At 37.4% G+C, this 15319-nt stretch overlaps 1 protein-coding gene across 1 annotated transcript in view; it reads right to left on the reverse strand.

The window, feature by feature from the left end:
• Positions 1-15319, reverse strand: part of LOC136251625 (mucin-5AC-like) — a 33115-nt gene that overhangs the window by 1790 nt on the left and 16006 nt on the right. The window contains exons 2-4 of the mRNA XM_066044082.1: positions 6824-6871; positions 6287-6772; positions 1807-2889 (exon numbers count right to left, since the gene is read on the reverse strand). Of these exons, the coding sequence (XP_065900154.1) occupies positions 1807-2889; positions 6287-6772; positions 6824-6871 (1617 nt within the window). The remainder of the gene's footprint in view (positions 1-1806; positions 2890-6286; positions 6773-6823; positions 6872-15319) is intronic.

Raw genomic sequence — 15319 nt, forward strand, 5'->3', positions numbered from 1 at the left:
AAAGCAACTATATATATACAAATTCCTAAACTTTCAGATAATTGATAAGAATGCAAATGAATTTTTGATATCATACAGTACGATAGTACTGTAAATCGTATTGAATAGTAGGGACCACAAAGGAGTAGGCTTGGCCCACAAAATAACATCACCCAAAAACCAGCCTCAATTTTCCCTGATGACGATGAGGCAGCATTGGTTAGGTATCACACAGTACAATAGTACTGTATAGTAGGGACCACAAAGGAGTACGCATGGTCCACAAAATAACATCACCCAAAAACCAGCCTCAATTTTCCCCAATGACAATGAGGCAGTAATAGTTAGGTAGAGCTAAGCCCAAACAAGCTTTCAGATCGACCCGAAATGCTTTCAACAAGTTGCAACAGAATTTTAAAAATACTTTATTTAACGGAATTTTCTACTGACTGACTGATGCCTTCAGACAAGCGTAACTCAATAACAGCTTCAAACGATAATTGATATAGATGGGGCGCAGCACCATTTCAGACGTGGTATGTGTGGGTTCACCAGTCATAATAATTATTTACAAAAAAAAAATAACAAACAAGTACACAGAAATTTTGGAATTTTCAACTAGAGTAGGGACCATAGCACATCGATAAAAAGTACTGAAACAAGCTGGAGTAGTGCACGATATTAAATCACAGTAAAACAATAAGAAGTGTATATCCCTACTGTGCTCAAGTAGGGATATAATACTTCTTATTGTTTTACTGTGATTTAATATCGTGCACTACTCCAATAGATGGGGCGCAGCACCATTTCAGACGCGGTATGTGTGGGTTCACCAGTCATAATAATTATTTACAAAAAAAAATTAACAAACAAGTACACAGAAATTTTGGAATTTTCAACTAGAGTAGGGACCATAGCACATCGATAAAAAGTACTGAAACAAGCTGGAGTAGTGCACGATATTAAATCACAGTAAAACAATAAGAAGTGTATATCCCTACTGTGCTCAAGTAGGGATATAATACTTCTTATTGTTTTACTGTGATTTAATATCGTGCACTACTCCAGCTTGTTTCAGTACTTTGTATCGATGTGCTATGGTTCCTACTCTAGTTGAAAATTCCAAATTTTTCTGTGAATTAAGGGAATATATATCACATAGTTAAGTGAACGATAGTCAAGAATGCAATAAATTATACTGTGCTAGCCTGAGACAATTGATTTAAAAAAAGAAAATTGGATAATTGATGAATTTCTTTATATTATTTTGTATTGCAATACAGAGATTTTCCTGAAAATGTGTTTTATCAGGTTTTGTTGGTACCAAAATCCTTATCCTTATTTAGGTGAAGTGAGTCTCTAATCCACAAAGTTGTTAAGAGAAATTGTGACTGGATTTTGAAAAATCAGCCTTAATGCCACATTTTCCAACTCAAATATTTATGATGAAAATAAAGCTACCAATCAGCCTTACAGTGATTAGAAACATTAGTCAGTATCCTGAATTACACAACCAATTCCGTGAAACAGTTTACAGATACATATGTGCTTAGCAAAGTGTAGATTTGTACACATGACATTAAGACTGAATTTCCAAATCTAGTCACAGCTTTTGCAACGTATTTCTAAATGTAACATATGTTCCACATCACACTATAAAGACAAGAACATGCACATCTGTCAGGAAATACCACAATGTTACTTAGACTATTGTAATACATGATGAACCATTAATGGAGCAAGTTTATAAGCCTTTAGTCCATCTAAAGCTTAACTTGTTCATAAGGTGTTTACAGTTGTAATAAAACCAACGTGACAGTGTCTTACATGAATTTGATTGAGAAACAGCACCACCTGCTGTTGAAGTGTTAACCATAACTGATGACAAAGTGGTAGCCATAACTGGTGTAGAAGTGGTAGTCATAACTGGTGTTGAAGTGGTAGTCATAACTGGTGTTGAAGTAGTAGTCATATCTGGTGTTGAAGTGGTAGCCATAACTGGTGTTGAAGTGGTAGTCATAATTGATGTTGAAGTGGTAGCCATAACTGGTGATGAAGTGGTAGTCATAACTGGTAATGAAGTGGTAGCCATAACTGGTGTTGAAGTGGTAGCCATAACTGGTGTTGAAGTGATAGCCATAACTGGTGTTGAAGTGGTAGTCATAATTGATGTTGAAGTGGTAGCCATAACTGGTGATGAAGTGGTAGTCATAACTGGTAATGAAGTGGTAGCCATAACTGGTGTTGAAGTGGTAGCCATAACTGGTGTTGAAGTGATAGCCATAACTGGTGTTGATGTAGTAGTCATATCTGGTGTTGAAGTGGTAGCCATAACTGGTGTTGAAGTGGTAGTCATAATTGATGTTGAAGTGGTAGCCATAACTGGTGATGAAGTGGTAGTCATAACTGGTAATGAAGTGGTAGCCATAACTGGTGTTGAAGTGGTAGCCATAACTGGTGTTGAAGTGATAGCCATAACTGGTGTTGAAGTGGTAGCCATAACTGGTGTTGAAGTGGTAGTCATAATTGATGTTGAAGTGGTAGCCATAACTGGTGATGAAGTGGTAGTCATAACTGGTAATGAAGTGGTAGCCATAACTGGTGTTGAAGTGGTAGCCATAACTGGTGTTGAAGTGATAGCCATAACTGGTGTTGAAGTGGTAGCCATCACTGGTGATGAAGTGGTAGTCATAATTGATGTTGAAGTGGTAGTCATAACTGGTGATGAAGTGGTAGCCATAATTGATGTTGAAGTGGTAGTCATAACTGGTGTTGAAGTGGTAGCCATAACTGGTATTGAAGTGGTAGCCATAAATGGTGTTGAAGTGGTAGACATAATTGGTGTCAAAATGGTAGACATTGTTGTTGACAAAGTGGTAGTCATAGCCGGAGTTGAACTGAAAGATGGAACTAAGAGAGTGCATGATTACACAGTGACAACAAATCATTACTGATTTTACATATACACATACTTCAGATAATCTACATTTGTACAGGAAATAGCATGAGCTGCAGTGAAATTTGTCATATGTACATGATGAGTGTTTTAATGGAAACTTACAATTTTCATGATATTTATCACTGCTACATCCATGCATGTTAATACCATATAGGGTACTGTACACATAGTCTATATGTAGAAAACTATGGAGTCAATACGTGTACCTATTAGGATGGTACATAGATGATACAAGGAGCATCTGTGTATAAATAAGGAAATTGAACTTTTATAACCTGGTTTAAAATAATTTTAAACAAAGTACTAAAACAAGAAATCATCAATAATATATTAGACTTTTAATTCCTTATTCACAGTGAAAAACTAATGTGGCTAAAGTTGGGATTAACTCCCTTCATTCCAGTGTAATGACCCCTATTTGGTTATAAATTTTGTTCGTAAAGATACATAAATAGTAGCCGCAAATGAATTGAAAAGGAGTTGTCAGAAAAAACTCAAGAGCAGTTACCTGACAAATTACCATTTGAAGGATTTTCAAAGTGCAGTTATCAACAACACATTTGGAGAGCTACACTAAAGCAAACAATACTATTTTGTACATCAGCTCTTCATAGCTGTATCTACAGGCTCTTTTGTATGGTAATTAGTGCAATACTATAGATCCATAGGTGTAGCAACAGAGAAGCTATGAGGGCTACAGTCCTTTTGAAAGGGGGCTTACCCCTCCACTTTATAAGATTGAGATTCTCTAATACAGCATCAGCTACTCTTAGCAGTCGTGTACTCAAAGATACGTACCTTTTCAAAATATTCAGTCAAAATTGCTACCAAATTGAAGTGTAGGCAATAGACCTCACTAAGTGGACAGTAAAGTCAAAGCACACAGTCACATTCTGTTGCTACACCAGTGCTATTGTAATAGCACGGAAAATACTCTGACATTGTTTACACAAAGTTTGTTGCATGGTTAGGCCTAGAAATTAGTGGATTCTATATATCACAAAAACAGCCAATATGTGGGGAAAGGTGTGCCTTCACTATTTTAAAAAAGCTGTAAAATCAAAGATACATCAATGAAACATTTTTGACCACATTAACCCAGGTGCTTTGAAGGCCACATCCTTTTCACAGTTTAGTTGGATTTCATTTCCTTTTGTATTTTATATGGCTCCAAAGCCAGCCATAGGCCAGCTTTAGGACCCACATTTCGTTTCATCTGCGGACACGATGATGGCTATCGAAAACAAAAGTTACAATTGCATATCTTATTGTTAACTAGAATTGGTACCTGTCCTACATGCAGGACAATTTTAGATTCCATACCAACCACAATAACATAATTCAATGGATTAGGGAAATGAAGCATTTAATATCAGCCCTAAAGCTATGTGATATGCATGGTGATGTAACTTTTCCTGCACTGATGTGAATATGGTTGGTTAACTAACTGCATGTAAGGTAAACATGTACAAACTATATGGTGCTATAGTACTACTTGTCCTACCATGCAGGCACATGTAATATGTGTGGCTTCAGTTTCTAATAGTAAAAAGAAATAAATTTGTATATTAATTGGCTAAGGCCGTCACTATTTGCAGAAGCATTACTGCAAGCACTGCATGGCTTGAGTAAAATAAAATAACACACATGTGCATGCTTTCTGGCACCTAGGTTAACTTTTTGTTATGTATAGTTTGTATGATTGAGAAGGCACTTATTCTAAAAGAGCACACAGGACAGATAAACCAACATGTATCCAATTGGCTTGACCGTGCCTGTCCTATACCTCTCAAATGTGCTATACACGCTTGTGTTTACTTGCAGTTTGCATGCAAGTTTGCTCTACTAACATGCTGTAAACGACGAATGACTACAGTTAGAAGCTTCATTTAAAAATGATATAATTCTTAGATGATGAGCACTCTGTTTGGCACAAACCTCACTTCAATACGTGCATTGGGTGGCGAAAGATTGTTGGATTCCAGGATGATCAGATGGACAGACGACATTTTAGCTTTATATATAGATAATAGGCCATGAGAAATTAATTATATTATATATTTTTTTTTGCTGAATGAATTTATTATTTATTTATTAATTTATAATGCTTTTTGATGCAGGAGAACCTACATCAAAGGCCTGTGGGCAACCTGTGCCCACAGCCAGAAATGTACAGCTATACATTAATTAACTACATTACAATTACTTTTTACTTAACTATGTAGAGTAACTATGTACTTATTACTAGTTTGCAGATCAGTGTCAATAATTAAAGCGGGAAAAAATTGGTAGAGACTGGTTGCCTTGAGCATCGGTAGCATGGACACATAAGAGATGAAATGAACAGGATTGATCAGAGTTGAAGTTATCCGTAAAAAGGTCCCATAGAAATTTTTATAAGTTTTTGTTTGATGACATAAGGTGGTGAGTGGTGAATTGCACAACCACCATACAATAATTTATAATATTTAATATCTGCAAAAGTTTTCATGGCTTGTACGCACTCTTTTCTTATAAAGATGCACTAACTTCTTACCTAACTCTATAATTCCATGTACTTCTTTGTCAAATGTAGTGTACCACATCAAAAAGTTGCAAAAAAAACAAACAAACCTGGTCACCTGGATAATTTTGGGGAATTTGTAAGACCAGAACCATATAAATTTGCACGGCCTTATATTACTCTAATATAACACACATTTTAGAGGGCTTTTAATGCAATGCACATAGATATCCATTGGTAGATCTATGAAGTATTAGATAGATTAAATCTAGAACCTCCAATTTTAAGGTGGAAATTAAGTGAGGCAAACAGCTCAGTGGTGAAAGGTTTGATGTTAGGTGTGGAGGTCCCTGGTTTGAACCCTTGATAGCTTTTTTTGATGCACTTATATTGCCATGGTCTTATGGTATCTCAGCTCCATAATCTTACCTGTTTCACTTGTTTTAAACCACAAAAGTACTGCACAACGTAAGACGGTTCCCATAAGCAGTTTGCTCTGTAGCCTTGACAGAAAATTAAGCTTTTTATGTAAACAATCTTACATTACATTATAAGCATACATCGGATCAGCTTCAAGCTTGGTATGTGAATTCATCTTCATGCACAGAAAACATGCAGGTAGCATGGAAAGCACATTCAGCTAGAATTAAGATTTCAATTTCTATTTGTTGGTTAGGAGCAACTATTTACAGATAACTTTCAAACAATGTTTTTCAAACTGATGTGACACTACTCAATTGCAGTTACTATTGAAAGAGCAGCATTTAACCAGGGACATACGGTATAATACATATAAGTACGTAAAATATACACACAGGATTTAACAACAAGGTCAAGTAACTTACCAAGGTGTACTCTAATAGCAATGTTGTAGTTAACATCATTAGTACTTCTACCAACAACACTGTTTTGATTACCAGTAACTTGATAAGTTGTTATTTGACTGTTATCAGTAGTATGTAATAACAGTACATTAATGCTAGAATACAATCCCACAACTGATCCTGATGGTGCAGTGAACTGTTCTGTTACTGGGAGGGTGTAGTTCTGACATGAAAATATACTAGTACCATTAGGAGTAAATGTGACTGTGTTTGATTGGATGAGTGAATAAGTAGTGCCTCCAGTCCTCTCCCAAATACCAGGATTAAATGTCACTGATGGTACACCTAGTAACTGATAACAGAACTCCCAGGTAGTCACAATTCCTTCACACTGAACTGTATATCCAGTTAGTATGTATGTTTGACCTTGATCAATAACAGCTGCCCCAGTCTGAAACACTGATCCAACAGTATCAGGAGCTGTACACACTTGACCACTCACTGCTGCTGTAATGTACACCACAACAGTAATCAACTTGTAGTAGTTATAATACTTACCAGACATTAACACTATGTAAATAGCTACAATCCTGATACAAGTAGTTGCTATTAAAATAAGCACATAACTTTTATAACAATAGTTGTAAATGTAGTAAATGAGATAGCATAATAACAGGGTTGTATATAACAGATGAAAATTTTAAACAAGTAACTAATGTTATGTACCATAACAGTTCCATGGATTAAAACTGGATGAATTAGACTTGTAGTTTTTTTACAAATAATAGTAAAAAATTGGTACAGTGAAATGTACTTGCACTTCACTTAAGTGCTCCCTTGATTTCAGCTAGAATATTTGTACTTGTTTATTTATTAGCTTTACAGCATCTGTTTGTAAATCACAGTCAAATGGTATGCATGCTGAAGACATGCCAGCAACTGGAGCTGGCATCCAGAGGTAATTAATTACAGTCACATCACTAGAAATTATTAAAATTAGTGGGAATGGTTCACTGGAACAGCAGTAGAATGGGCCCACAGAATGTGACATGTGCAGGTTCCATCAGAATAAAAATTGTTAGCAAAGTGATTCCACAAGTACCCAAATAATTGGTGTTTGATTGTGTTGGTAACTAATAAGTACTTTTAAATGAGTACTTTTAAACATAGATGATGGTGGGAGCAAACACCACACACACCTGTTAGCTGAAGGAGAGCATTATCTAGAAAAAGAGCATAATTTGGAGTAACAACATATGCGCAGCAAGTAACATGCAGTCAGTCAATAGGTAATCACGTTATTTAATTTTCCCCTGTTTACTGTACCTGAAGCCTCAGACGTTTTGGTTGTGATCGTTAGTTCCATGTCAAGTATCCAAACTTCCATCATCAGGGGCGGAGGAAGTAGTTGATATGAGGGGGGGCTGAGCTGACCCAGATTTATGGAAATGAGGCACTACATTGTCTCTGGTTTGGTAAGGTGAGACCAAAAAAAAAACAAAGGTCACAGCCAGCTTACAATAGCTGCCCACCTCACCAGCTACGCATTTATAGTTGATAAACTACATAAAAATCCTTACATAGCTCACTACACACTACTCTAATACTGTGACTGCTTTATTAGAGTGACTGCTCTATTAGAGTATCTCAGTCTTTATCACAGTTTTCAGCCCCACTCCAAGGATCATTTCAGTGTGATATCATTCTGAGGAAGGCTTCAGCCCCCTAGACCCCCCCCCCTTTCCACCACCTATGGCCATCATCACCAGTCCTGACACACTCTACTGCTATTTTACAGCTAAGTGCCTCTGGCCATAGTAAACCTTGTTCAGAGTCTTCAGACACAACTATTTAGCTCACCTCTATGACAATTAGTACTCATAGTAATTATAGCTGCTTGGTTGCTAGGTCACAATATTCAACCAGAAGAATCTGACCTTATAATATAATTACTAAATCCTTACAAGCTAATATTATAATGATTGTAAGGATTTAGTACTCTTACCCAAAAAAGAAGGTTTGGTGATACGATGCTAAGTCAAAATCTTCCATACCTATCATAGTTATCATACAGTGGATCCTCACTAATCTGAACTCCAGTAATCTGAACACTTGCTAATTCGAATAGAAGAAATGACTGTTCTATTAGGGCATTTTGGGAATAAGTGTATTTTCTATTAGAGTATTTGAACTGGGCTCTGTATATAATCAATAGGTTCACTAATCCTAACAAATTCACTAATCTGAACAGACTTTTGACTTGAGAACAGAGCTGTTTGGATTAGTGAGGATCCACTGAACTAACAATTGACTGCTAGTATAAATGTATTAGAAACCTCCAGCAGTTCTATCATCACTCTCGTGTGCCAAAAGACAGCTACATTTAGCTAACCCTTAGATATCACATCATGGTTAATACCAACATAACTTGTGCATCACGTAACCCGGCTCATCAGGTCCTCATTTGGAAACAAAGCAAACATGCACATATACATGTATTTTCCCAGGAGGTGAACATGTACTGACTATAGCTATGCAACAACAACTAGCAAACAGTTAGCTGTAAACTTGTTATATTTATATTCCACGTGTTAGCGAAGGAATTAGAGTCTAGGTGTACCCTGGGAATCAATATGAATCACAGCAATACAGTACATTTGCCCCCCCTCCCATCCCTTCAGGTACATAACATTAGCCATTTCCCTTTAACGCTATCATGTTTTCACTTGGTTTAGTGGCTGAATTGGGCTAAATACAGCAACCGTTAATAGCAATATAAACGATCAATTACTGAAATATCCATGTTACTTCATGCAATCAATAATCACAGGGTAATATATCCGTTCGACACTTTTGGTTTCTTGCTATAATTATAAACTAAAAGTACTGTATGACAATAAATTTTGACAGAAATAAAAGTTGACAAACTGGATTTGTCAAAAATCAATAAGCACCATCAATAGTGAGTGTTTAGATCTGTGGTTCTCAACACTTAATTTGTCAGAGTTGATAAATTGTGGATTTATTAACTTTTTCCCTTTTCCCTGCATCAAAAATTGCAGCCTAAAATCCAATCCCAGAGCTACATTTTTGGGGAAGTGTCTCCATACTTCCTCAAATTTATTTATTAGCTATACATAATAAAATATGTTCATTAAAGTTTAAAAACCCTTTAAAATCCCATATAAAAAATTAATCAACCAAGTAGAAAATGTGGTCCATTTACATAGCTACTATGTTAGCTATTTTGTAACACTACATACTACACCTCAATCAACTAGTTATAGTAATTTTGTGTTGCCCACAAGGGACCTGCAAGGAGGCTAGAGATAGTTTGTGAAGCAGATACGGACTTTGTAATTCACTAATTATTCTGTAACCATGCTAAGATTGAACAAATTGTTTCAAACCACAAATAATATACAACAACAGTATCTTCTCAACCATTTTAGAGGTTGTGTATCATATTTGCTGGTGTAATTTTCCCATAAACAAAAGCCTCAAGGCTGCTTTTAATCTTTGTATGCATAAAGATGTGGTAGAACACCCCACCCCTATTCTATTAAAAGAAAAATGTTCCTTTGGATTAAGCAAATTGCCATCTGTTATCAGCAAAGACTACCTCATTTGGCTCAACCTTCTTAAATTAATAGATACACCATGGCAGTGACATCTCCTATAAAAGCTAAGTGGGATGAATTCCAACTACTAGTTTTAACTGCAAGTCATGCCATATACTATATCAGTGACACATCATACTTAATGTACATGTAGAAAAAGAAGAAACTGTACAACTGTGCACAACCTCCAAGGATGACTGGATAAAATGCCACAACAGTAAGAAGTATATGCAGAGCAAGTGCCATAAAGCTCATGATGATTATGTTTCAAATCCTGACACATGCTAACAAGTGATTAAGTCCTATAAAATGCCAGTGTCATGATTACTGTAGCAATCTGGAACTATTGTAGAAAGAGGATGATGAAATCATTACTAAAACGGTACAAGCCACATCCCATGTTTGACTGGTACTTCACATTCTAGCATTACAGACATTTAGGTATCAATCACAGGAGTAGTTTACCAGCTGTTAAGTTTAAATGTAGGTAATGTAGGAGATGAGATAACACCACGATTTTCTAAACATCTTTAAACCAAGCTCTAGTCTCTGATGACTGCAAATGCTTTAGTAACATATTTGCTTCTCAGGGGGAAGGGCACAAACAGGCTAGGTTTTAGATGGATAGAGAGAGCATATTCTAGTAATAATTGCTGAAGCAGCAAAATTCACCTCTTAGTAGCATCTTACAGTTGATTTTTGCCATTCTGGGATTATGAAGTCTTAATGCACACAAAAGTGCTGGGTGACAGTTTGACTTAGTTTCAGGTTAGTTTGCAATAAATGGTAGTAATAATTATTATGCATCTTATAATTATAAACTGATTTTGACCTGACAAGGTTTAGCATTTCAATCAAAAGAACTATGGCTCCTCAACAGGTAGGTATAAACAGTGGACCAGGGGACCAAGGACCAGGAGACTCGCAGGGACCCAACTTTTCATGGCATTTTATATTCTTCACAATTTTATACATTCCATACCTGTACTAGATAGTCAAAATGTGTCGTGTTTCATGGCCAATCCACCCTTTCTCCGTCACTGTGTCTCACACGATGTTTATATTAATTAGAAATTATAAGCGCCTCTGAAAACAGATCTGCAGCTAGCTGCACAATGAGCATACTAGTCTATTATAATGCCTAGCTACTACAGTTCAGAAACATTGTGCAAACAAGTATTCCAGGTAAAATGAAGCAATCACTGCAAGTTACATCATCAGCTCAATAACCAAGACAAGACTTTACACTTAGTGCATCATGTCGAGCATCATGTGGTGCACCATGAGTGCATGAAGGTGAAGGTTTGCTGTTAATACCATGCAGTTCCTTGAGCTGAGGGCCAATGCTAAGCAGTCCAGACCAGCGTTGAAACCGGGTCACTACTGCTGACCCGGATGACCCACTGCCACTGACCCGGATAGCAATCCGGCAGACCCGGATGTGACCCAGATTAATTAAAGGCGAGGCGTGCGATAAGAGCTATGTTTCGGCTAGTCTCAAGCGAGCAAGATTACGTTTTGAGCATTCAATTCATGTTGAGTAAACAGGGGCGGATCCAGACTTTTAAAAAGGGTTCCACTTTATAATTGCAACTAAGACCAAAAAAAAAGGTCATCACCTACTGACAATAGCTACCCCTCATGATAGATACCCTCAGTTTCGTGCTACATACTGGATTTACTAATAAATGGGCATGGCTGAGCGTATGTTTGTAATGCGATAAGTGGGCGTGGCTCATGAAAGAGCTACTCTATAGCGTTTATAAGTTTCCCCATCGTCAAACAAACAATTTCGTTTCTCACGTGATCCAATCTGGCTCATACCCGGATGACCCGGAGCAAATGTGACCCGGTTGACCCGACCCGGTTTCAACGCTGGTCCAGACCCTTCAGCTAGCCCCTCAGGGTAGTGGGCGGTTATAATTTCTAGGCATTGTACGAGGCACCGCGATCACTGTGACAGAGAAAGAGTGGTCTGGCAATGCGAGACTAGCCACTGTGACTCACAATGGTATCTAGTACAAGTATAGACTGTATACATACTGTGAAGTATATAAAATTTCACAATGGATCCCCGGGGCCTTGGGTCCCAGGGTCCACTGTTTATACCTACCCCTCCTCAACAAAGGGAAGTTACCTCATGTAGCCTGCAAGTATACAATAACATCAAGAACATAATCAGAAATCCAGCTATCAATTTTATCAATAGCAAAACCTTTCACATCATGCAGTGACTAAAGTGTGATCTACATCAGATGTAACATTACAGCAACACAAGTTTTGCTTACATTTAGAAAGCAACCAAAGCCAGGACTCATTAAAGATACTTGCATAGTTCCACCATGTTCTAAAAGCAGAAATCTTATGGAACATCAACTGCATACCACAACTGAATGACACAAACAGTCAAATTTCAAATTAAAGGTACAGTGGCAAAATGGCATTGCAAAATGGCATTGCAAAATAGCCACCTTCAGTAGCCCTGCCTCTCAGTACAAACATCACCATGCATCAATCTAAAGACATACTGGTGCTGGTGAGCAGGGCCGCCCACAGTGGAGGGCAACTGGGGCATTTTGCCCCAGGCCCCAGCCTGAAAGGGCCCCAGGAGGCCCCATGAAGGGCGCCCTGAATACCTGTTTAAAAGATCGATATACTCTAATAGAGCAGTCAGATCTAAATACTCTAATAGAGCAGTCACAGTATTCTTCAGAGGAGCAGTGTAGCAAGCTTATAGATAAGTAGATATGGTTGGTGATGGGTAGTTATTGTCATTGCCAGCAGGTTGTGACTTTTTTTTTTTTTTTTTTTTTGGTCTTCACCTTACAACTTGGGTCAAGGGCCCCACTTCAACTCTTTGCCCTGGGCCCCTTAATTTCTCTGGGCGGCCCTGCTGGTGAGTATTCATCAGAGATGGACACAAATCCTGAATAAGACCACAGCTCCTTTAAGAGAAAATGAAAGCAATATCAATATCTATTAGTAACATATACCCTCAGTTCATTGCATGGACAGCAGCCCCTCACTCCCTAAGGGTTGGCCAGCACACAACTGTATAAAGCCAGCAGTGAGCAGAATGTCCATTACAATTACACATAAAATGACTTTGGAAATCAAAATGTTTCACAACACACTTGATCTCTTGTCCAAAGCTATCAGTCAGCAAATGCCATCAGGGGGAATAATTATAGGGTCAACAAAAGTGATGCACATTCAATCAACAAGCCAATAATGCTATGGCAGAACACAGTTTACCTAGTACAGAAAGGAGTGAAACCCTCATTATACTTTCAACCATGAGCATCATCAACCATGAGCATCAATGCCAGAGGGTGCAGCAGCACCTGAAGTTCATAATGTGAGGCACAAAACCATCCAACATATCAAAGTTAATGAATGTACTGGAGTTACCTCTGCCTGACAATAGGCTGGCATACCTGCCCCAATGTGCAGACCCTCAGAAAACAAAAATATAATTAATATAATTAGTATTAGTATAAATATAATTAATTAGTATAATATATTTAATTATAAGTTTTTTCTACTGCCTGACTGACTGAATGACTGACTGACTCCTTCAGAAAAGCGTAACTTGATAGAAGCTAAAACTACTGGCTTGATTTTTTCACTGTTCAACGTTGCTTCAGCCAACAGGTGCCTTTTGGCATACCACAGTACATACAATGCATGCCTCATGGACTTACCTGTGTCCTCCTTTGTGTCCCATTTAGCTTTGCTGACAGCGCAAGGTGTCGATTCACGGCAGCAACACGTAATGGATTCCCTACATTTGACAGGAATCGTCCGAGTATTCCATTGTGACTGGATTGATTGCAGAGGCCCTTCTCCTAGTGTTCTTCTTTTGTAACACTGTGTAACGGACTGACGGTTGAACACAGTGAATTAGACAGAAAATAAGTTCCCACTTGAATACAGTATATGGTTGTGTCACATCCTCAGGTGATGCTGGGTATATAAGGGTGCTTTAATTCAATCTATGCCACATGTATGATACAGGTTGGCTCCCGCCCACCCTCCCAAGTTTTCCTTAGAAGATTGGAGTTAAAAAGTAGATGTAAATTGTACATTTGAACTTAATCTTGCATACACAGCAGAGTGGAGCAAGTTAGGGTTTTCCCTGGTGATTTGAAAATGTATGCAGCCACCAGATTATTCCCAGGGCTGTTTGGTCTGAGCAGCTCTTTGTTAAGATTATTATTATTTTGCTAGCCCCCACTCTGCTACCCAAGCTTTCTCATGTATTTTGTGTCGATAGTATTTGATGCGATGTGTGTGTGCTCTGTAGTTCATTTAAAATTATTATTGTTAGCCAACCGCTATGGTGTGGCCATTACGCTTCATTTTCAGCTCCCTATATCATACACCATACATACACCCTTATCCCTTTCCCAATCATATTTCTCAGTGGGGTTGTGCCACTTTGCTAATTCAGTAATTGATAGTTGAGGCATGATTTCCGATAAAAGCAATAAGTCTAGTACCATTCCTTCCATTCTAATGTGGGGCCTAAATGGTAAAATTCAACAGTAAAACACTATACTGAGAGGAATGGTGTTTATTTGCTTCTATGTGTTGTAAACATAGCTAGCTATATAGCTGCTCAGAATGGCTTCCAAGGTGGCTTCCCCTTATTAACGGTGTGGATCTGAACTTGTTTGCACCCTATGGTAGGCCATTTGTTTCAAAATGATTATTTGATATGTTCAATGAATTATTTGGTATGTTCAGTGAATTATTTGGTATGTGCAATGAATTATTTGGTATATTCAATGAATTATTTGATATGTTCAATGAATTATTTGGTATAGCTATTCAATGAATTATTTGGTATATTCAATGAATTATTTGATATGTTCAATGAAGTATTTGGTATATTCAATAAATCATTTGGTATATTCAATGATTTGAGTGTTTTATTTTGTGGACTATATTTTTGCAAATTATATATTTTGCATTGGTTGTGTTAAGTATCGTTATCATAATCGGGTTGTTGTTAGTATCGCTACAGAGCTTATCAGAGGGCGTGGTAATTATTTCTAAGTGCCTAGCTCTCACTAATTTAAGACACACGTTAGCGCTGCTCCGCCATTTTCCATAGGGGATGAAAGATGCCAAACTATTATTATTATTATTATTATTATTATATTATATTGTTTAATTAGCAGAGCCCGCCTGGGGCATAAGTGCTAATGTACATTAAATTAAAAGTGATTGTATAATAATTGTTTGAAGCTGTCAATAGTTTGTTGGTTGATGATGTCTTGTGGTAACTAGGTCGGTTGTGCTGTGAATTGTTCTAATCTATGTGCGAAAGGAAGTGGATTGAGTTTTTATACTTTCCAAAATATCTGGATTGAAGGATTGCAGTGCTAGCTACATGTCAACAGAAAGAATCTATAGCTACCCAGTGAAG

The sequence above is a fragment of the Dysidea avara genome, chromosome 3 (genome assembly GCF_963678975.1).
Source record: "Dysidea avara chromosome 3, odDysAvar1.4, whole genome shotgun sequence".
NCBI lineage: Eukaryota > Metazoa > Porifera > Demospongiae > Dictyoceratida > Dysideidae > Dysidea > Dysidea avara.